Source organism: Drosophila innubila, assembly GCF_004354385.1.
Source record: "Drosophila innubila isolate TH190305 chromosome 3L unlocalized genomic scaffold, UK_Dinn_1.0 0_D_3L, whole genome shotgun sequence".
In the NCBI taxonomy this organism is placed as follows: Eukaryota; Metazoa; Arthropoda; class Insecta; order Diptera; family Drosophilidae; genus Drosophila; species Drosophila innubila.
The window spans coordinates 11,864,083-11,888,870 of NW_022995376.1; the positions used below are offsets into that span (position 1 = coordinate 11,864,083).

The 24,788-nt window shown below is 37.4% G+C and overlaps 1 protein-coding gene across 1 annotated transcript; it reads right to left on the minus strand.

The window, feature by feature from the left end:
• Positions 1-1,983: 1,983 nt before the first annotated feature.
• LOC117787052 (dnaJ homolog subfamily B member 6-A-like) lies at positions 1,984-4,327 on the minus strand. Its single transcript, XM_034625497.1, has 2 exons — positions 3,817-4,327; positions 1,984-2,011 (listed from the first exon to the last, which is right to left on the minus strand). The coding sequence occupies exons 1-2, from the start codon at positions 4,278-4,280 to the stop codon at positions 1,984-1,986; spliced, it is 492 nt and encodes a 163-aa protein (XP_034481388.1). The 5' UTR covers positions 4,281-4,327.
• Positions 4,328-24,788: the final 20,461 nt, after the last annotated feature.

Genomic DNA, 24,788 nt, shown 5'->3' on the forward strand with positions numbered 1-24,788 from the left:
GCATTTAGGCATACCAAATGCATTGTCAATTTCAGCTTTACCGTTACACTCACCAACACACACACACACATTGACAGTGGGACAGATCAACATTTACATACACACATATTTGCATGGAGCACAAACGCCGACACTTTTCGAATACTGCAAAGGATACACTCATATCTACATATATAAACACACACACACATCCCTTCAAACATGCATATATATGGGTGTGTGTAACGCAGTTGATATACAAATTGTTACTGTCTGTTTAACACACGTGCATTGTGTTTCCCTTCCTCCGAAATTCCCATTTTCAGTTGGTCCTCAATGCGTTTGGCTTACGTGCTCATATCTCGCTCTCCCCATTTTCCACACTCTCCATCTCTTTCTCTCTCGCTCTTTCCCTACGGTTGCCTGTGTATATGTATGGGTTTGCATAAATAGACAATGAGCAAACAGCTTGCACGCTGAATGATAACGTAGGAGCAACGGCAGCAACAGAAACCGAAACGCCAGACCCAACAACAACAACAAATACAACCAGCTCCATTGTGACAGGCAACAACAACAACAACACCAGTTATAGCAGTACAAAGCATCGCTTATATGTCACCAAGAGTTTCACAGTGCCTCCCAAAAAACCATGCCCAAGCTCACTCCAAACTCAAACTTCTGGCAACTTATCATATTGATAAAAACTCGAACTTTTAAAACCCTGTGAATAACAATGAAAATATAAAATGTATACCAGACATTTATATATACCTAAAAAAATATACAATAAGTTAAATATGCGATCTTTATAACATTTCCTTGTATCTATTATAATTGTATTTTCTAATTACCTGAAATCAATAAACTTTTATACAGAGATAAAAACTTAGTTTCCAAGATTTACCCATATCATTTTTAGAATAAAGAATTCAAAATCCGTTTTTGTCATAATTAAGAGATATTTCCTTTAAACCCTTTATAATATAATTTAATTTCTTATATAAATGTAAAAGAATTTCCAAAAAAATGCACCCCAAATTATTCACATAGTTTTAATATTATCCTGAACAAGAGTTTAGGTTTAAGTTTCGAGTATTTTGTAGCATCCATTAAAACAAAATTTTAGTCAAAAAAAAAAAAGAGTATGTTTGCCGCGATGAGAGAAAAAGCTATTCTACCCTTTTTTTTTTTTCTGGTGCATGAAAAGTGGCAGACAGCACTCCGTCCTTACTCAATTCTCCCACTTTTACGCCCAGTGCCACTCCCACTCTTACTCAAACTCCCCTGTCAGATTTGCATTGTCTTTTTTGCTTTAATTTTCATTTTCCTAGATTTTTCTTGGCATTTTTTTTGCAGTTGTTGCTCGCTTTTTGTGCCATTTTGTGTGTTGAATGCTGTGGAAACTTTTTGGCATTTTTGCTGCGCTGCTTAAACTTTTATGCGCTGCGTGTATGTGTGTGTGTATATGTGAGAAACATGGACTATGTTTGTATGTGTGCATCTGTTTCCGTGCAAAATTGTATAAATGTTTTTTGGCAGCCTCTAAACGGCAGCACAGGAAGCATCACCAGCAAAAACGACGACGACGACGACGACGACGACAACGATGACGACGGCGACGTCGACCGAACGAACGCCTGGCACAATTTACGCCTCTGAGGGGGTGGCTGACTAAGGGTGAGAGTGGGTGAGTGGGAGGGATGCTTCATGTTGAAGGGAGCGAGAGGAAAGATCTGTTGGTTGGTTGACTGTGCTCGACGTCCTTCGCACAATGTGGCGTATGCGTAATAATTAATACGCTTGAATTCATTAGTTGAGCAGATTTTGCATGCCAAGGATGTACACATACTACATATGCTCATACATATATATATTTGTGTGATAGAGTGTGTATTGGTGTATTTTTTTTCGGTGTAGTGTATGTATGTGTGTAAGAATCTATATAAATATTAAAGCTACATTTGCAAGAGGTATTCAGGTTGAAATTCAATTCAAAGCCTCTTAGTACTCATCCAAGAGGATCAAATATCTGCAGAGGTTAATAAAACAACATATTAATGTGTAGATAAGATATTGTTATAAATTATGTACATAATAATATCCTATAATATTAGCAGATATTCCTGATACAATTACTTAGTTGTTTTTATTCCGTTTTATTTTATATTAATTAGCTAAATTTTCCACTTTTATAATAACAAATTAAATTTTATTTTTAAATTCGCAAACAATTTGTAGTTGCCAAAAATAATAAGATTAATCTTGAAACTAAAAAAATTGGCAGTAGGAGCATATTAAAGCATAAATTAGTTTCCTGTAATTTTTCCGATTTTGTCAAGTTACATATCATCTGTTACATATCATCAATTAACTGTTACCTGAGCTACTTTCGATTCTGTTAAAGAAATAATCCGTTAAGTAAAATACTCTCTCAATTCCACACACATTTGAGTACGTTATTAATTATTCTTTTATCACATTTTACAGCATTTATTATTTGATGAAATAATCTCTTTGATCTATTATGCTTGCAGCATTCCAATTAGCCACAGAAAAGGTAGCGGAGTTGCTCACATTACGCATACGCCACGTTTAAAACGTTAAAAATCAATGGAAACAAACAGAAGGTAAACATTTCCTCATTACCAGCTTCTACCACTTCATAGCTCTCACTCTCACTCACTCTCTGCACTGCCTTCTCACTCTAGCTGTCTCTTACCCAATATCATTCATCTGAGTGTTTTTAATGGGGGACGCCGCAGAAGTCTTCATTGAAGGCGTTCGCAATGAAATTATTATTTAAATGAAAACAGCAACAAAGTGACGGCTACAACAACAGCAACAGCAACAACAACAACAACAATGGCAGCAAGGACGACACTGTGACAACGGCTGCCACAGCACCAGCAACATCAACACAGCATAAGAGCAAAAATTTTAATAATTACATAAATAACAACTAAAAACAAAACGTCAAGCAAAATGTTTAAGGAAATGAGAACGAGAAATGGGCTATGGAATTGTAACTCCCATTTCTATATGTATGCAAAGTTTGTAAATATAGCTCTGTGTGTGTGTGTGCACAACAAATGACAAACAGTAGGGGTGGGGGAGAGGTTGACTAAGGGATAGCATTCAGTGGCATTGTGCGCCGTGTGGCAGGCAACGCCAGCACCAAAAGTGACAGCGCACAATATGTAATTATGTTTCTACATACACAACTGTAAATATATACTTTTCGTATACACAAACACACACACACACACACACACACACACACACACACATTTACATATATAGATATGTATGTAAATATAGCAAGGAATATTTCAAAGGATGCAAAAACGTTGGCAATTTGTGTCGCGTTTTAAGCGAACGACAACGAGTCCCAAGTCAAGGCAACAACAAAAGCGAAAAAGAGGCAAAAGTGGAAAAAGAGGCGGCTGCCACTGTGAATCTGGGCGTGGACACACTCTGTGTGTAAAAGGGGCGTAGTTCGAAAAGAGTAGGGTCATGGGGTTGAGCATAAAGGGAAAAGGGATATGGGGGGGACAGATGGCACAAAGGTGAATGCGTGTGGCTTTTATTGCCATTGCCAAAGCGTTGAGGAACGGGTCAAAAGGGGCAGGAGGCAACTGGCGACAGGTTGCGCGTGTTGACAGCAACCCGTAAACCTCAAAGACACTGAACGAGGGCCGCACCAACATAATGTCAACATAATTTTAACAATATAAGCACATTGTTACAAAGTTATATTGAATCTAATTATAAGTGATTTTTTTTACTGCACAATACAATTTTAAATACAATAAAATAAAAATAATCTACAATTATTTGTTGCAATTAATGTTAATATTTAGATCAGTGGCGCTGCGACTAAAATTAATTTGGCTGCGGCTGCTTGTGGCGCCATTCGATTGTGAACGGACATTGGCATCTCTTAAGATTTCGGCATGGCGATCTCTGAAGAAGTTACTGTCATAGGTCATGGGTCTGAACTCAAACGGAGTGCCAGCCATTAAGTTATGTGCAGTGTCATGAAAGTGCTCGCTTTCACTTTGGTTTTGGGCCTGATCCTCTTTTTCCTTTTTGAGATACTTGTCGTAAATGCGGCGTTTCTTTTCATTTGACAGCACTTTATAGGCCTTGAAAAGTTCCCGAATGCGTTTGTTTGCCTCCTCCAAATTGTCTGGATTCTTGGCAGGATGCCATTTCTGCGTCAATTTTTTATAGGCCTTTTTGATTTCACTATCGCTGGCATTACGCGCCACATTCAATACTTTGTAGTAGTCCAACATATTGTTGCAGCTTAAAATAAATTTGTAGTTAATGTTGTTTGAGCTCTCGTTTTGAATTGCCGTCTGTTGTGTGTTTTCTAGTAAACGTGTGTTTGAGGATGACAGCAATATCATTGTTAGTTCGGTGTTCACATTTTATTATGCTCTTGACAATAATTTCTCGCATAACATAGTTTTCAAACTGCCTATATAAATTTAATGAAAATATAGAACTAATAAAAATTAATTAAAGAATGGCTAATATAAATTTATTTTTGTTAAATAATATTTAATCTAATACCGAAACATAATAAAAGAATACAAATTCAGAAAAAGAAGCCCTAAGAAACTCATTTAAAATTGTTAGAATAATTTTATTATTTTCTCTTAGATTTGTATAGAATATTTCCGTTGTTTGCTCTTGAAATATTCTTAAAACTGCTCTTTCACGTAATATTTTCTAATTGATTGCAGGACTCAAGCCCAGACGTCAACTATATTGCAATGAAAATATGGCAAATTAATTAAAGGACTTGATGTTGATGTCGTCGTCACCACTGCAAAATGTCAATTTCATTACAATTGTGCTGCTCAACCTTTGACCTTAGCCGACTCGAGTCGAATCGCCCACAGCAATTGATTTCTTTTGCTCAGGCGCCTTTTGCCCGGCAAAGTATGCAACAAACTGAGAAAACAAACGACACAACGAGAACGAAATACGTTTAAGCGTCAAAGAGTGGGAGAAGAATATCTTTCGCTATTTATAGCTATATATATATATATATATATATATATATATATATATATCTCTATACCTCTCTGTGTGTAAGTGGGCGTACTAAATGCCAATCGAAGGCGCCTCGAGTTGGGGCAACAAAAGAAAAATATGCTCGGCTTAGCCCAAAACATTGACGTGTGGGCAACCGAATTACGTCACAGCACAAACTGTGACGTCATGACAGGCGTTTTGAGTATATAATATTTATTTTTTTTATTTATTTATTTATTTTATTTATTTATATATTATTATACATTGTATGGTAAATTTTAGGCAACACTTTTGATTATTTTATTAGATAAAAAAAACTGTTCAGATTAGATCCACTTAATATTTAAATAAGTCTACAGTGTTTTACAATTTTCAGTCTAATAAAAATATTGGTATTTAATCTATTTTATTGAAATTACTCTTTTTTTTTGAGACAAATGCTGCCCATTCTGGTAAAATTTTAATATTAACAAAATTGCCTTGTTTCCAGAATGATAGTTTAATAAAAAATTTAATTAAAATAAATAAGGGAAATTAAATTATCTATTCATTAACTAAATGGGAAAATGCGGTTTGAAAAAGATGTGAAATTTTATTATATAATTGTAGTATAGTTTAAATAAAAATCAATTACTGCAGATCTCTAATTTGTTGTCCTTTGTGATATAAGATTTATTTATTGACAACTAAAAACTGAAATTTTATTAAAAGGAAGAGAGAGAAATGGAGAACGTGAGAGACAGTCTGTGTACATATTTTAAAGGAGCATTTATTAACCTTCAACTAGACCAAAACCTCCGACGCTTAGTTAACCTTCGTCCGTGGATAAATAGGCCCCCCTCCTACCTTTTGATTGGGATGAGCTTGAATCCAAGTCATAGTTGCTGTCAACGAACTGAGAGCAGAGAGGGGAGACGACCTCGCCTGCTCAACGCCCACTCGGCGTCAACCTTCGCCTCTTTAACGGGCTGCGAGTAGCCTCGACCCATAAATACAAAGCCTGCCAGCCAAAACTGTCTAAGTCTGTGTGTGCGTGCGTGTGTGTCTCTCTGTGTGTGTGTGTAGATAGTACAACGCACTGGCAACTGAACTACCAAATAACATTTCACATGCACACAAAGGACCTTCCCTTCGATCCCTCCCTAAATCTCCCCTCTATACGCATCGTTCCAAGTCCTTGCTGCGTTCAAGTAGAGCGAAAGTTTGTGGCATAGGGCATGGGGCATGGGGCATGAGGCAGAGTCGTCTGCCCTCCACATTCCACATGCCATGCAACGCCAAGGCCAACATCGCTTTTCAGCTCGGCATTGTCCCAGCCATTCAAAGAGGGGGCAAGAGGCGGAACTTGCCACCTGCCGTCAAATTGTACTTCTGGCTGTAAATATTTCTTGGTGGTACCACAAAAAGCGGCAGCTTAAAACAAGCGACAAATTGGAATTCATTTAGTGAACACCTGCGAGGTGCAAGTGACTAACAAAAAACTTCAAATGTTCCTTCTAACTGAATTTTCTGGGTTAAAGTGAAACACATATTAGCCAGCTGAATAGGCAATTGAATTTTATATCAGTAAATAACTGAGCTGAAAGACTCGACAATTGATTGAATTATCTGATATGTCTGAAATTTCTAAGAGATTTAATTTTAATTATGAAATTGATCATAATATCAAACGAGTGAATACTATATTTTTATTTGAATATTTGTAACTATCAGTCAGTCAACTATCTTTAGTGGACGTTAAATACCCAAATAAATTATTACTTATATTAATCCTCATTCTTCAATATTGCTAAAAATATAGAAATATTTTGAATGTATTAAAACTTTTTGCTTTATTGCTTTATCCTCAAGAAAATCCTCACTTTAATCGTTTTAATACTTAGCTGATATAAATAAATGATTGAGCTATTTAAGTAATTGCCAATGGACAAAAACTCATTGAATGAGATATTTTTTGACAGTTGTAACTGTTTCACAGCTACTATCTAAATTTCCAAGTGAACACGCTTATAAAACGCACCACGCTTATCACCTCAAAGCGCACTAATTCCCAATATAAATAGCCAGAAACGGCCAGAAACCGTCGAAACGAGGCGAAATAAACGAACGAGCCACAGAATCGAAGTCGGAGGCAGAGACTCAGTTTGTGCCACAGTCAGAGAGTCACAAGCACAACCGCAGGAATAACCACAACCACATTTAGAGGCACAGCCGCTATATAACAAATGCTACCCAATAAAACCAGTCCGATAACTGTTCATAGCCGATTAACCGAGCGGCACGCAAACTCTGAAGCTGACGCTGACGCTGATGGTGAGCAAAGCGAAGCAGACCAACAGACCAGGGACTTGACCAGGCCAGGGATGGGGCAGAAGACAGAGACGGAGACGGAGACGAAGACGAAGACAAGCTGAGGCAGAGGTAGATGCAACAGTTGTCGCTGCTTGTTTGATGAGCGTGAAATACAACAAAGTTGAGAACAGCAACAGCAACAACAACAACAGCCACAACAACAGCAAGTGCTGTGGCAAGGTGGCAAGGCGGCAAGGCGGGGCGGTAGCTGCAGAGATGAACGACAGTTGTGTTGAAGGTGGCCAGGCCACTGGACACTCCACTCAGCCCATCTCTTTCTACCTGCCTGCCTCTCTCTCTCTCTCTCTATCTCACTCTGCTGCTCTCTTTCTGTGTCCAGTTCTGGCTGACAAAACGATCGTAAATAATTTTTATTTCAACTTCAAGATACGAAACTAGTCTGCGCCGACAGCGACAGCGACAGCGACCGCAACCGCGACGTTGACGTCGACGTCGCGACAGCAGCTAAAGAATTTAAGAAAGTTTTTCGCAAACAAAAGGCGATGATGCATATAAAAACAAAAACAACAACAATAACAGCAACAGCAACAACAACAACGTCAAGAAGAATAATATCGAGGATGGTAACAGAGCAAACTCAAGCGACAGCGCACAGTCTTTTTGCCTTCGGGCAGCCACTAATGATAGCCTTGCCTTGATCCATGGCCCCAGCTAGTGGATCAGTGCCGACTTCAAGCACAAGAGCCCAAAGAACCCAAAGAACCCAAAGAACCCGAGAACTCGAGAACTCAAGAGCCCAAAGCAGGCACAGGTGAGCGGCTAAACTTTTAGCATAGATCATGCAACCAAGTGACGTTTTGTCTGTGGATCGCTGAATCTTCTGTTGCCGCTGCTGCTGCTGCTGCTGGCGTTGGATCTGCGGATCAGCGTTGCAGCATTGCAACTTTGAGGCAACTCGAGCTGAGCCAAAGCTGGCTAAAAACATCGGCTTCTGACTGGCCTTGCCTGTGCATGTGTGACCTGTGTCAATGGCCGAGCCACAGACGCAGCAGCAGCAACAGCAGCAACAACAACAGCAGCAGCAGACAACGATGTTGCAGACACATGTGGCAAGCCAAGCTCATCCTGGAAGTCGCAACACAACTCTGCGCGCAATTGAAATGAAAATATTCGCAAATTGGCTGCGCCCTGCGACCGTTGCGATTCCTTCTCCCTTCTCCTTTCCCTTCCCCTTCTTCTTTCCCTTCTCTTCCACATCTCCACCTCTCAGACTCTGTCTCTGATTCGAACCATAACCACGCAAATCCCAAGCAGGCTTTAAGCCTGAATCGCCAATGCTCTGTTATGGTATTAAGGTCTATGCCAATGATTATTTTAGTTAGTCACAGCTACTTATAAAGCATTATTAGTTTCTGTTGCAAATTTTCGTTGAATATTTTAGAGTAGAAACAATGAAAAATAAATATTCTTACAATACTAAATAAATATATTTTAGCTCTAATATGATATAATTATAATAATTAAATAATAAAAAACAAATAAAAAATAATTAAAAATACACTTTCAAATATATCTTAAAGTTGAATTGATATCTGATCTTAAATACAAATATATTCGATATACTTCACAGGAGTTTAACAGTTTTCATTCTAATTTTACAAAGCAATTTATTATTTTATATGCATCGCAGAAAATATTCTAAACTATTATTATAAATAATTTTGATAGATGGGATAAACATGCTCAAAACCATTAACAAATATTCTATAATCTTAAAAGTTTATACTACTTTTCATTTGTTACATTTTTAAGGTTAACATAATTATTATTTGTATGAAAATCCAAGAGAAAATAAATACAAAGAAACATATATAATATTGAATTAAAATGTCGTCTCAGTTTATAAGAAATTCATTATGCCTTTCTTTAATGATTATTGTAATTTTAAGTTTATTATTGAATACTAGATTAAATTTGCTAAAATTACAATAAAGCAAATAACCAAAAAATTTGAATAGTCAAATCTAAAAAAGCCGCTATTTATAAACAGATGTTCTTTTGTTACAGATCTTCAACGTAAAAAAGCTAATATTTTCTTTGTCTTACAGGGTATCTCGTTACTTAACACATTTAGCTAAGAGGCATATTTCTTAAGCTCGTTTGTTGTTGTCGTTGTTGTCGTTGTTGCTCTGTGAATGTTTTCATTTCCAGGCGAGCATGTCGATTTATTTGAATTTAATCTGCGGCTTAACATGTTGTGCTCCTTCGTCGATACGGTCATCATTTGGTTTCGGGTTCTGTATCGTTTTCTGCTTTGCTTTCAGTTTGCTTATGCGGTATGGGATTGAGTTTCGGTTACGGATTCGGATTCGGATTTTGTTTGTGTTTGTGTTGCTTGCTTAGTTACTTGAACGGCAGCTGCAATTGGCATTCCTCAAGTTTATTATGGTCTAGGACAACGACAACGATCGTCACTTAGAAGGTGCTTGGTTCTGGCTTTGGGGCAGGTCAAGACAACTTGGCTAACAGCCGAAAAATAATTGCGAGCTTTAACCGTTTTTGGGGGACTCTCGACAACAAGGAGACACAAGATGCAGATACCAGTTGCTGTTGTTCTTCCCGTTGTCGTTGTTGTTGTTGGCATTTTACAACTAATAGATGCATTTTATGGCCAGGCTTAAACGAGTGTATCGCTGTGTGTGTGTGTGTGTGTGTGTGTGTGAAGGTGTCTGAGCATCTGAGCCATCTTCTAGCTGGACTTTGCTGTAGTCGACGACCGCAGTGGAATTTGATTTATTTTATTTGGCGTTAAAAAGCAAAGTTGAATGATCATGTTTGGTGATCATCGCACTCGATACGAGCAGAACCAATGAACCCAACCACGTCGTTCAGTCCCCAAACAACATGTGTATGTATCTGGGCTTTGCAATTGGACACGGATAGCTCAATAGACACACCAGCAACAGCAACAGCAGCAACAACAACAGCAATAGCAACAGCAACAACAACAGCAACCTTCTGCAATGTCGTCGCGTTGCCCCCGCCTCGCTTAGCTTATTAGATGAAGGCATATAATAAAAGTGTTGCGGCTGCCGTGGAGCTGTGAGCTGAAAAAATCTGGGAATTGCATTGGAGTTAGCTGCAAAATGGGGAATGGGGAGTGTGGAGTGGGAAATGCAAGAAACCAGTTGGTAAAAGTTGGCAAAAAAGCAAAGCAGCTTAGATGCATTTTTACAGCCAAGTGGCTGAGTGTGTTTGTCAGAGTATGTGTGTCTTTTAGCCAGGTTTACGTTTTACGTTGGCTGCTGCTGCTGCTGCTGCTGCCGTTTGCCGTTTGTTGCCGTCGCTTCGTTCGTTGGCTTTAATTTTTCCATTTGTTTTGGCATTTAAAAATGCGCTTCCTTGTGTGCCCATGAGAGCACTCTGCAAGAGAAAGAAAGAGAGGGAGAGAGAGAGAGAAGGGAGGCGGGAGGCGGGAGAGAGAGGGCAACATCTTCTGGTTGGCCACAACAGCTCTTGGCCAAATGCAAAAGCATTGAATTCCATGGATACTATTGACCCCAGAGCTAAAGGCAGAGCACAGTTTTGGCAGCGGCTTCTAATGATGTTGTTGTTATTGTTTGAGTTGTTGTTGTTCTGTTGCTTGTCATCATTGTTGTTGTTGCTCTTGTTGCCGTTGTTGCCGCCTGTCTTTCGTTTGTCTCATTTAAATTTATTAAATTATATTTACTACGTTGGCGGCAACTTGTAAACACAAACATACAAACATACATACAAACATACATACATACGTGCAACAGGCAGCATTTCACATGATTATTGTTGTTGTGGCTGCTTTCGACTGTCCGAAATATATGAACGCAGCAATGCGCATTCCAAGAATTTCGAGCAGCTGCTTCCTGCCACAAGCAGCTCCATTGGGATACACGCACAATTTGCAGCAGTTGTCCACTGTTGGCGCTGTGGCATGTAAATTGCAACAAAAGATACGGATACAGATACAAAAAATACAAAAATACAAAAGCTCAAACAAAGAATATTAAAAACAACAACAACGCATCCAGTCATTTATCTTGTCATTTAATAAGTTTTGATTGCACAATTTGTTGTTGATTAAATAATGTGCATACGAGTTAAGCGAAATCTTAAAAGATATAAGAATAGTTTATGAAGTTGATAAAATTTAGTAAATGAGGTTTAGAGGTTATACTTACAATTTACACTGCAATTTAAGATTTAGTTTTAAACTATCTCTGCCTAATACTACTTAATTTAATTTGTAATAAAAAAATTAATTATTTGATATAAATGTATTAATGAAAATTATTTTAGTATTATTTTATTTTTTATAATTTATCTAAAATAATCTTTTCTTATTTTCAAATGAAAATTATCTTATGTTATAAATTTAAATTCAAAATCAATCTAATATAAAAATATTAAAATACAAAAAAATTAATTAAGAACATACTCTTTGATAATTTAATTATTATTAAATTTTAATATATTTATTTCGATTGAATAGCTCTGCCTGGCAATTTGCAATTATTATTGCAACATTAATCTAATATTATTAAAAAATAATCTAAAAATATATATACACAGCAACTTAAGTAACAAGAAAATATTAATATTCATTGATTAATGTTTAGCATTAAGCAATATGATTAAATTATTTTATATGATTATCGAAACTCAAGTTGATTGAGTACCTTTTGTATAGTTGAATGTTGTGCATCTGTTTGATGGCTCTGTGGATAATACAATGTGGCATGAGTTGCATGATCGGCATTATCAGCTATTTGCCTCTCGCTCTTTTGCCAGCATTGCATCTCATTCTGTCAGCAGCTGTCAGACGACTGTTGAAAAGTGAACAAAAGGAAGAGATAGCTGTCAAAATTTTTATTAAATAATAATATTAAATAAATAAAATGAAATAAAAACAACAAAATGCGCAAGTCGCTGTTGCAAGCTGTCCTCGACTGGTTGGCAGTTGTTGTTGTTCTTATTGATGTTGTTGTTGTTGATGTTGTTGTTTGCATTTTGCGGGCATTTAATGACTGACCGACCGACAGTGCCAGGTGAAATACGAACAGTTGCCAGATATCCAGACGGAGACAGAAACCGAAACCGAAACCAAGACAGCGACTGGGACTGGGACGGGAACCAAAAGGACAGACCCCAAGAGCGGGGATGTAGACAGGTCCAAAAAAATAAAAAATAAAAATACTACAAAAAAAAAGCAGAGAAAAAATTATGTGTGTGCGACCATGGAGGATGCGACCTGCGCACACAAGGCGAAGGTGGAGCGCGCGCGCCTGGAATGTCGTACCAGTCAGAAACGGAGATGGAGACGAAGATGGAGATGCAGATGGAAATGGAAATGGAGACGGTGACGGAGACGGAGAAGCTGACAACGGGGTGGGGGAGCCGGGGACGATATAGAAGGCCTAAAGCCATACAGGCCTCGAGAGCTCAAGACTTTGTTTTAAATATTTAAACTTGCTGCAGGATCGACTCCAAGTCCAAGTCCAAGACCAAGTCCAAGACGACGGATCTTTGATGTTTTTTCCTGCACTGCCGATTAAAAAAATTTATAATGAGCGACGGCGGCGGCACTCGTATTTTATATTTTTGCCTCTCGATTTTTCGTTTCGATTTCGCATTTCGAGGCCCAAAACAGACAGAGAGAAAGAGAGAGAAATATGATGTCTGTCCCTGTCTCTGTCTCTGTCTTTGTCTCTGTCCCCATCCCTTTTGTACCCTTTGGCACTTAGTCAGTCATTTAGTCATTGGCCCGACGGCCGACGACGTCAGATTGCGTCTGTTATTATTTTATGTGCTTTTCTTTGTCTTTTGCACCAATTTCTGCAAAATTTACTTAAATGCGCCAGATACACACACGCAACTTGAGCCGCAAGACGAAGCCAGAAGACAGCAGACAAGACCGAAGACAGAAGGCAAACAACTGCAATGTCTCGTTCTGGCCATGTATTAAGATATATAGCTATATATATTGTTTGTATAGATATATATATATATTGTATGTATATCGACGAATCCTCTTCTCATAATCCACTTTAATTTGTCTTTTACTGTCACTTGTGTTTGCTTTTTATTCTTTTGTCTCAGGCTAAGAATTTTAATTGAAACGAGTTTTAGTTTGTCTTCAACACAAGTTTAGACCTATGTCAAGTTTTGGGCAAAACAAAACTCCCACAGTGGCAAAGTAAACTTGTGAGCCGGAATAATCTTTTTATTGAGTTTTTTAAGTAAAAACTTTATTTGAAGCACCAACTTTATATAAAGTTGAACAATATTAATTATATAAAAAAATATAAGCAATTATTTTATTATAAGTTAATAAATTGTATGCATTTTTCTATATTGAATTTTATTGTACTGATTTTCACATTTAAATAAAAATTAGTTCATATTTAATTGGAGCTCTTATTTATTTAGAATACCGAGCTAAAATCGTCGATTAAAACTAATATAAATATTTCATTGAACCAACAATTTTAATCTATTATTCTTTTTTTTAAGACAACCCTTTTTCAATTTGAACTATAAAGACTCTTAGCTATTTATTTTTAAATTATGTCCACTTTTAAGTGAAAATCTGGTTCTTTTATGAGACTCATACAAACTTATTTTATTTTATAATAAATGTTCTAATATTAAAATTAGTTTTTTTGTTAATTGACTAACAAAACATATCTGTAATTTTCCCAAATGCAGTGTTCAAATTTTCTGGCTCTTCTAGAACAAATTAAGTTAAGTTAAGTTGATCTTTAATAGAATTTGAAAATTAAATTCATATAATGATCATCTATGATACTTGCAGTGTAGAATTATAAATTGTATCAGTCTATTCCAACTCTTTAGAACTCTCGCAATCTACATTCTCCAATTTTCTAGATCTAGTTTTGCATTTCTTCAAGTTTTGGTTGCATTCCTTGCAAACAATGGGAACAACAATCCGGATTTCTCTTATTTTGACAATCGTGCTCAGTCTCTATTGAGTCTCTCTGCAGCTCGATTGCCATTTACTGAGCCCAAACGCAAATATAGCTGACAAAACACTCGACACCTGATGGCATCTTCTGTATTCTCGAGCAGGCCAAGAGTTTGAACATGGTCTGAGCAGAGCTGAGTTCAAGCAATTTGTCTAGAGACCAACTAACCAAACTGGTCGACTGCACGTGTATGGAAGAGAGAGAGAAAGGGAGAGGGAGAGAGAGAGTTAAGTCTCGAGAGAATGAGAGAGGCAGAATCTAAACTGGTCAAGTGCAGGGACAGGGACAGAAACAGGGCCGAACCGGAGCCGGTTGGTCAAAACGACAAACAACAAACAGCAATTTGCAAAAACTATTGACCTCAAAGTGGAAATGGCCACTGCACTTCGAGATGGGATGATGGGAGCCACATCGAAGATGGAAGGCAGTTGTTGTTGAGGTTATAGCCAGACTCAGGCGGCATCGCTGGAACCTTTCACATGAGTTAACTGCCGTCTGCTAATTGAATTCCAATGCCAATACAATATTTCGGGCTATTATGTTATTACCAGAAAAATTGGCGCGGCGCGTTCCTTACAAACATTCGCCCTTCACTTAAGGGCCAACTTTCTTTGGGTCCAATCGTAGTCATACCAACAATGAGCGATCATTAAATTCACACCAAAAATATGCGAAAAAAGAGTGCTGGGACTCAATTGGGAATTATGTTGTAATGCGTTGTGGTAATTACAATTTGTGGCCGGGTTAATGCGCATGTGCAACAACACGTCAACAGACACACACACGCACACACGCACATACCGCAGACATGGAGAGCGGCAGAGTAAAGACAGGGGGGGGGGGAGGGGAGAGAGAAAGGGGACATTGGCAACAGGAATGAAATTTGAAACTGGCTACGCTTGTAAAAATGGCCCAAACATGCGCCACAGTTGCCAACAGTGGCAAGCAACTGATCAAACGACAGTTTTTGGATAACGCAACAGGAGCGCAGTGCGGTTAACAAAGGGCCCTAACTAGCAATCAAAAGAGGCGGCAATAAAACTATAATTAATATAAATTTAAGTCAATAATAATATCTTTTAAAATGTCAATGTTATTCTTAATATATTTCTAATTTTTATTATCTCTTTTTTCAATTCAAAATTTAAAATAATTAAGATTTTACCTAAATTTTACGTATCTAAAAGTACATATTTTTGTATAATGTAATGAAATAAATTTAAAAGAATATAACTATCTTCTTAGTAAATTGAACTAACATTAAACATAAGACGAAGAAATAATAACAAGTGCTAATCTGTGCAGCTTTGTTTACGCACAGTATCGCTGTAAAAAAGGACGACCACTCTGTATATAAATCTAAATATTTGCACAACCAATCTTATGTAAGAGATTAAATAGGCCAATCAGCTAATTTTAATTTATTTTGTATAGTAGAAAGTTTAACTACTAAATAAATAAAATTAAAAAAATGATTAAAAATAAAATAAACTTAGCCCCATTTTAAACTGTCGCCCAATACCCACAGCGGCCCTGTGTGAGCTGCTGCAACTGGCCGAGGCAAATAAGTCGAGTCGTTGGCAAAAGCAGCTGCAGTTTCAGCTTCAGCTTCAGCTCCAACTTGGCGCGCACGCAGGTGCTGAAAACTTAATTATTGTATAACGCACGACGATGGAGGTTGCAAGTAGGAGGACGATGGACGATGGAGGACGACGGATGAAGGATGAAGCATGGAGGACAGTTGCCAGTTGACGACGGGAGCTACAGTCGAGTTAATTAATATTTCTGGCTGACTGCTCGAGTTTATGTAAAAAAAAAAATGTTTTATTAATTTTGTTAATTAATTTTATGCCATTGAGCGTTCGTAAATGTCAAAGCAGTGGCGCCATCTCACTCGCACACACGCTGAGACTGCAGCTGTTGCACTCACACTTGCTTTCACTGCGATGGGAAACAGGTTTTCATGGCGCAGGCGCCAAAGCGCATGTTAAGGCTAATTGCAAACAACAACAACAACAACAAAAACAACAACAACAAAAGCACAAACAGGACACTAAACAATTTGCGCACGCGCCTAATTAATTAAGCCAAGTTTGCTGCATTTTTTTTTATATTTTTTTTTTGTAACTCTGCTTGAAATCGAAGCTAATAATAATTAGACTGTGGATGAGTGTGAGTGAATCAATGAGCACTCGTAATCAGGCATGAATATTTGCCTCATATTTGCACATAACTGTCATTGGCTGTAACTATTTATGGCTTAAACGACGACTCCCCGTTGCATATTCTCACAGCCACCAGAGACGACCGATCTCGTCGTCGTCGTCGTCGTCTCATGGAGCCCAAAGAATGTGGCCAATGCGGCCGTCATCGTCATCGTCGGGCCAAAACGGGTTTTCTCAGTGAAAAAATGCAATTGAATGATTGATTACTTGACTGATTGATGATTGAAGGTCTTGTCTTGGCCGCGTTGTGGGCATTTCGGTTTCGCTTTAAGTGACTGTTGACATGTTCACTGGGTGTTTTGGTGTTAATTACAGCGCCAACTCATGCCCCATTCCAGCGACATCAATTACTCCTTATAACTGCATAAATAAATATATAATACATAACTAATTAAATGAACAACTAAGCAACACAACTTCAACTAATAGTCACTTATCTTAACTGCAACTTCAACTGCAACTTGAATTTCTTGACTTTCCCAAAGTCACACAAAAGTAACGTCTAATTGAATATTTAAGCGGTTATTAGCAGCTTTCTGCATAGAACAAATATAGACAGAAAACAAAAAAAAAACTACTTGAATTTTTAAAAATTTGTATTAAATATTCCTACACATTTTTCTGAGAATCTCAAAATAATAATACAATTATTACTAGTAAGAATTATTCAAAATTAACCGAATCAATTGTATGGCTGTTGATTTAATGACAAATATTAATTAAAAACACTTTCGTGATAAAGTTATTATTGTTTATTCTGGTGGCAAACACACTATAATGCTTTACTTTAGTATTAAAGGATAAAGGCAATGCAACAAAATTAATATAACAAATGGATATTCCAGCTAAACTAATTTTAATTGAAGTCATATGCTGCAGACAAAGTTTCTAATAGTTGGTTATATAGAAATAGTTATTTCGGTGAGTTGATATGATTATTTCTTGTTGAACAATTGACGTTGATAAAAGCATTTCCACATATGTGCATATCAGTCGAAAAACACACACACACACAAAGACAAACATGTGCAGGAACTCACACAGAGAGAGAGAGAGAGAGAGAGAGAGAGAGAGAAAGAGAGGGAGGGAGATGGGAGGACTCAGGTATCCCGATACTAACACGCAGCTGAATGTGAAATGCAAACAGGAAAAGCATGAAGCGACCTGCTCCTCCCGAAGGACTCCGCACTCCTCAACGGGTGTTTACACGTATGCTGTGTATAAATACGAGTTTTATGTTATTTACTCAAACGTTGCATGCAGCATCCATGGCAGCACAGCACCGCACCGCACCACACTGCAACATGCTGCATGCACCACAACTGTGCAACGAGGAAACTTTGTCATTTGCATAACCTTTTGGGTGAGCAGTCAGTGAGTGAGACAGCAAGAGAGTGAGACAGCGAGAGAGAGAGAGAGAGAGAGTGGGAGAAGCTAACGCTTTATTTTAAAGCAATTTAAAATATTTAGTTGCAATTACATGTCAACAAATACAAAGAGGATACAGCAGCAGACAGGACAACGACAACGACAACGACAACTCGTTTATTTATAGGTAAACACAAATACAAACACAAATACGAATGCAAATACAAATATAAATACAAAGGACTTTGCTTGTGCATTTTGGGCATTTGAGTGTCGCTGGATCCTATTTGTGTATTGCGAGCTTTGAACTCAGAAAAAGAGTTTGCATTTGCATTTTCATTTCGGATTTATCGTTTTCGTTTTTTTGCACAACGGTGCGTATGATTATTGTAAAGTTTACTATGACTAAATATTGCGCATACGCAGTGTGGGCAATGCCCAATAGACAAGTTACATATATAAAGAGAACGAGTGAAAGAGAGAGAGACAAGAGTCTAGACAATGACAATGGCAAACAGGCGGACAGAGTTAAAGGGAATCGCTTAAAACACACATTGAAAAGGTTGAGAGACCGTCGACGAGACGTCGACGAGCACGACAAACGGACAGAAGATTTAATGGAAAAGTTGCTGCTTTTGCGGCTGCCAGGATATGGGATACATGGCTGCAGAACTTGGCTGACTGTCTGACAAACAAGCAGGCAAGCAAACAAACCAAACCAAACGAGCCAACAAATAAACGGCAAAGGAACACCGTGCTCCGTGCACCGTGCACCGTGCACCGAGCAACCATTCAACGAGCAACCAAACACCGAGCACCGAGCACCTTTAGACCATTGTCTGTTGTCTCCTGTCGTTGTTGGATGTTGTTGGGCGATAGGAGCAATAACGTTGGCTTGCACATAGCATAGGCACAGGCACATAGGCAGGCATTTACTTAATGTACGGAGGCTCAGCTTCATGTTGCCTCTTCTCCTACTGCTCTCCCCCACCCACACCTCTGCTCTCCTGCTGCTCTTTCGATTTTCCATTTGCTGCTGTATGCGCTGCCAAATGGCAGGTAACATTCAACGCAATTTCGCCGCCAACAAAACATGAAACAAAATGCAAAATGGAAGGAGAACTTTCTCATGAGGAGTCTGTTGTGGGATTCCGTCTGTTGTGTCTGTAGATGTTGTGTTGCTGATTGTTGTGTGCTCAGCCATTGTCTGCTTTAAGTTCGAGGCAGCTGAAAGCCAACTGAAAACTTGGAAACAGATATTACTTAACAGGCATCTAATGTAAGATCATTTTCTAATATTAAACTATTAATTATTATTATTTAAAAATTAAATACAAGAATTTTAAATTTTTAATTGATAGATATTTCATAACAATGTCTTTATTATTTAACTAAGTTAACTTAACATAATTGTCTTTCTTTTGAATACTCGTTTTAATAAGCAACTATTTGTCTAGACTTAACAACTTGCTGACATAACAACTCAACAGCTTGACAACTTTAATGAACTCGCAGCTGATTGAGTTTTCTCCGTTGATCGATTGATCATTTGTGCTGTAAATACTATAACTAACCAAACTAGATAGAATGTCAACTATAATTAATGCAACACTTGTTGTTGTAAGAAAACATTTAGATCAAATCAAGTTGGATAGTGCGCGACTGAAAAATACTTTAAATGATGAAAATAACTTTTCATATTTAAAATTTTTTTATAGATGCCTAAAAAAATTTTGTATATATTAAATTTGTACTCAAAATGATAACTTAAGTTCTTAAATGGGGTACTTAATTATCTTGTTTGACTATGTATTTTGTTAATGTAGATTAAGCAATAAGGAGCTTGATAGAAACAAAATTTATTTAATTAAAGATACAACTAATTGGAAAAAAAAAAAAAACAAAAACAAATTCATGGTTTCTTCACTAATAATATTTTTTTATAAAGTTAGAATTCTCAAGTCTTTCTTATATTATTTCAAATAAACTGTGAATATCTCTAAAATTTTAGTTATCCCACTGTTGCTGTGACCTAAAACGAATGCGAAACATTTTCATTTAGCAAGTTCATTTATTTAATTCATTATCAAAATAAGCCAATCTATAAACAAAACAAAACATATCGAAACAAACAAACGAACAAATAGAAAGGCAAATTGAGTGCTGTTGTTGGAAGGCAACTTTGATTACACACATTTAGCGAGTGTGTTATTTTAATTTATAGGGTGTAATTTACAATAAACCAACAAGAACAACAGCAGCAATAACATTAACAACAACATTGTAGACTGGTCAACTGGCAGATGTCACAACTTGGTTTGGTTTGGTTTTGTTTTGTTTGGAGAACGGGGAATAAAACATTTACAATTTTGCAATATTTGAAACCGCAGCCAGTGTGAGGTGTGAGGTAGACAGCGGTCTGGCCAGGCTGCACATGTCATTACACTGGCCATTACCAATACAACAACAGCAACCAGTTCCAATCAACAAGCAGCAGCAGCAACAACAACAGCTTTCAATCCCAATCACAACCATCATACTCATATCATCAGTTGACAATTTTGTGGGTGTTGAGGCAGGCGGATGATACGAGTATCGTGTCATGCTCATTCTAGTTGTTGCTGTCGCGAATCAGCTCTGAGAGCAGGAGCATCATCATCAGCCACAGCATCCACAGTATTCAGTATTCACAGATCTACCACGACACCGACACAGACTTATTATGTGAATTTATACGCTTGGGCAAACCATTTCCAAAAGGGGACACATATGTGTGTGCGTGGGTGTGTGTGTGTGTGAGGGTGTATGTGTGTGTGTGTCTGGTTGAGTGTCACATCCTACGCTTTGCTGCTGTGTTTGCCTGGGCAAATGTTATGCAAATTTGCATCGTGCGCGTGTGTAAATTGTTGTATGCATTGTTACCTTATAAAAACAGCGTAATTTTTAAATGGGTTTTTCGCAAAAAGTGATTTTCCATACAAATTAACAAAAAACAAAGAGAGTGAGCGAGACGCAGGAGAAGGGAAAACGAATAACGTTCAGTGTGTGTGTCATTTATTTATGCGAAGCTTGTGGAAAGTGCAGCAGAAATGTTGCATTGTCATGATAATTTAAAGTAGAGCACAACGGCAGTAATATACTCTACTTAAATTAAATACTCTACTGGTAGAAATCAAGGAACATTAATGTTATTATGCTTTATTTAATAAAAGCTGTATTGGTGAGATAATTTAATTTCTGAAGCACATGATTTTGAAATTTAAATAATTTAAAAATATTTTTTTTTAAATGGTGATTAAATTAAGGTATAAATATTTCGACACATGTTTATAAGATTAAAATTAATTTCAGCAGTGAATAACAAGTAAAAACTCAATATCAAAAATTTTTGAATGTAAATTATTTTAAGCAGTTGATTAAAAGTAAAAACTTAATATCAAAATATTATAAAGTATTAAATAAATATTTAAAAAATGTCAATTAATGGCAAACTTAATAAAGAAATTTTGTGGCCCTCAATTAGGTGAAAAGAGTTATTTAAATTGTTGGCTTTTACCTTGCTGGCCGCTGGAGTTGCACCAGATTGTCAACTGGAGAGAAAGGCATACACTGCAATTTACATAAATATATATGCATACGCATCTAGTACATACATATAAATTACATATGCATACATGACACTTTTTATATTAAAATTTCAAAGTATTTTCGATTTTTGTTTTTGTTAATGCGGGGCAAAACGTTTATTTAAGCGAGTGTATTGTAATTATTTTGAAATTTATTATTAAATTAATTTTAATTGTAATAATGCGCATGTTAAAATTGCCACTCTGCAGCACACGCACACACACACACACACGCTGCGCTTTTGTGGTCATCTCGTTTTTTCATTGATTTTAATTTATTTATTCAAGAGCTTTACACACCCACACAAGCACACATACATGTACATATTTAAGCCATATTTTACATGTGTAGCCAGCGTTAATCATTTTTACTGGCCAAATGAAATGAAATTAAAAATGAATTTTATGCAAAAAGGGAATTTGCAATGTTTACGGTAAAGTCGCCGCACAACAAATACACACACACAGCAGCAGCAGTTGACCACATTTTATGCCTCATCTAATTGCAAGTTGTGTTGGAATCAGAATTCATTTTATGCCAGCCAGTGTATGTGTGTGTGTGTGTGTGTATTTTAATTAACCCAAAAGCCAAACAAATGTCGCATAACGGGGCAGCTAGTGGGCGTGGGGGACGTTGTGTGGGCGTGTCTGTGTCAATTGTTATTACGTGTGATTTGTAAACTAATACAAGTAAAGGTTGTGCTCTGTCTCTCTCTCTTTCTCTCTTTCTCTCTCTCTTTGTGTGTATGTGTGTTGCTTGTGGGCTGCAAATTTTTCAACAGATTTCATTGCCTACTTTCAGGCGAGTCGAGACTGAAGCAGAAGAAGCAGCAGCAGCAGCAGCCACAACGAGAATGGAACGTGGCTCGTTAGACCAAAACGGACGTGCTTAAAATTTCACAAGCCCACACATACACACACACGCACTTGTATTGAGTGTGTTTGTGTTTGTGCGTATCCTTTATGGATTAAATCCGCATGCCTGCGGTAGGCCACAAGATCAACTGTTGGCAGAAGTATGTCAACACGAGAGTACGTCGTCCTGCCGACGATGAGCTCACAGCAAGTGGTCATAATGGTCGACTCGTTGTGCGTGTGTGTGTGTGTGTGTGTGTGTGCGTGCTTTGTTGTGCTAATAATGATGCTTTAAGTGAGCGTGTGTGAGTTGCGAGTGCTACAACAACAGCAAGGATAAGCCACAGTGCGTCAGTTACACTCATGCCACACATACATATAACATGCTCAACATTGTTTCAACTACAGCTTAAGGCTTCCAGGCTTCGACTTCAGCTTGTTTTGTGGCTCATCATGCCGTGACATTTTAGTTGTTGTAAACGTGTGTTTAACTCAATTAGAATGCAATGCCATTAAGCGAATAACAATTTGTTGATTGTCTTTCGATGAGTTGCTACAATAAATGCCATAAACATCGATGGACCAACGTGACGTATGTGTAACTTTATAATCGTGCTCTTGTTAGTCACAGTTTAAGCACACTTTAAAAGATTACATTAACGCTAGTAAGCCTTTTAATAATGAAAATAAAATTTGTAATGATAAGTTTAATGAATGATTATTTAATAAATACGTTTGTAAGTATGACTGATAATATAAATGATAATGAAAGATATTTGAAATGTATAAAAAATTTAATTTTTTATAAAGTTTTGAAGTTATATTTTGAATAATGATATTTGGTATGAATATGTAAGTGATAATTATAATGTTAATAATATTGATATTACAGTAGTAATACTACGTATTACTTTTCTCCTTTTTTAATTAAACTGTTGTATTTTGATTTATCGAAAAGCATAAAATAAATCGACTACGAAATTTACTAGTATTAAGTTCCGTTGTCGGATTGAAAATTGTTATTCTGCCTGAAATCAAAAGCCATAAATACCCTGCGTATATGCCACATAATATATATAAATTTGTTGCACCTTGAGGCTCAACATTGCATTTATTACCAATTATATGTGTTCATATATGTATGTGTGCTATGTGTGTTATGTGTAACATATTATCTCATTCAACCTTTAGTGTGTTAACGGACACATTGCTGAATGGTAGTCATAATTGAGGTTGTGGGAATGATGTGCATTTCATGAATTATACAAGGAAGTCCTGCGGCGAGAATGCCTCAACGTATACATGTAAAAGGTTGTGTGTATGTGTGTGTATGTGTATATTTATGTGGTTGTCAGAACGATAAACTCGTATTCAAAATGAATAGTATGTGTGGAAGTCCTTGAGCAGGAAATGAATACACCCAATACTCACTCTGACAGACATACACACACACACATTCGAATACGAGTACTCGTATCAATGTTGGCTGAATTGATGGTCAATGCATTGAGGCAAGTAATAAACTTATTGGCCCAACGGCTTTCCGTTGACTGTTCGTACTGTGTGTGTGTGTGCACAATATGGCGTCAGTCAGTCAGTCAGTGAGGCGGACAGACGAACAATGCCGCCCCCAAAATACCAGAGTATAGAGTGTATCCATGACCAGGCCGAGCGTCGTTAATGTGGAACTGTTAAACAGATAATGACCAGGCGTGGGCATTGAACAGGGACATGGATGGAGCTTTTGTTGTGCCATTTCTCCACATTCTCCCCATTTCAGTGTCTCTCTTCTCCCCCCAATCTCCCAATCGCCCATATATAACTGGCAGGATAATGTCGACGATGATGTGATTGTTGCTGCATGCGTATGCGGAAACCAGACAACTGTCATGCTGAAATTCTGATGCATTGAAATATAATTATTGGGAAATGTGCGATTGTCGTTCGGTTTCCGTTTACGTGCGCTGCGTGGATGCCACATACATTTACAAATTGTGTATGTATCTGTGTGTGTGCCGTAATATTCCTCAAACCAGGCAGCCACTATATCGATTATATGTGTGCTGGTATTATTCTGCTGCCATTGCCTGTGGATGCCACCATCTCTGTGCCTCTGCCGCTGCCCCTGCCCCTGCCACCGTTGCTGCCACATGCACATCCGTTACCTTTGCCACATAACATCATAATTTATGCAAGCAAAATGACATAACAGTTGCAATATTATATCGTTCGTATATACAGGATATATCTTTCTGAATACATACGTGTTCGAGCCATTTACTCAAATATATATATAGACGTATGTGGCACATCTGTATTTGCAGCCAATTAAGATATTAAGTTCACAAAACATT

Excerpts from the sequence above, each read along its gene's own strand:
- LOC117787052 (XM_034625497.1), bottom strand. The coding sequence starts at position 4,280 with ATGTTGGACTACTACAAAGTATTGAATGTGGCGCGTAATGCCAGCGAT. Across the intron at positions 2,012-3,816 it reads ATTAACATTAATTGCAACAA|ATATTTGATCCTCTTGGATG; the intron begins ATAATTGTAGAT and ends TAACCTCTGCAG.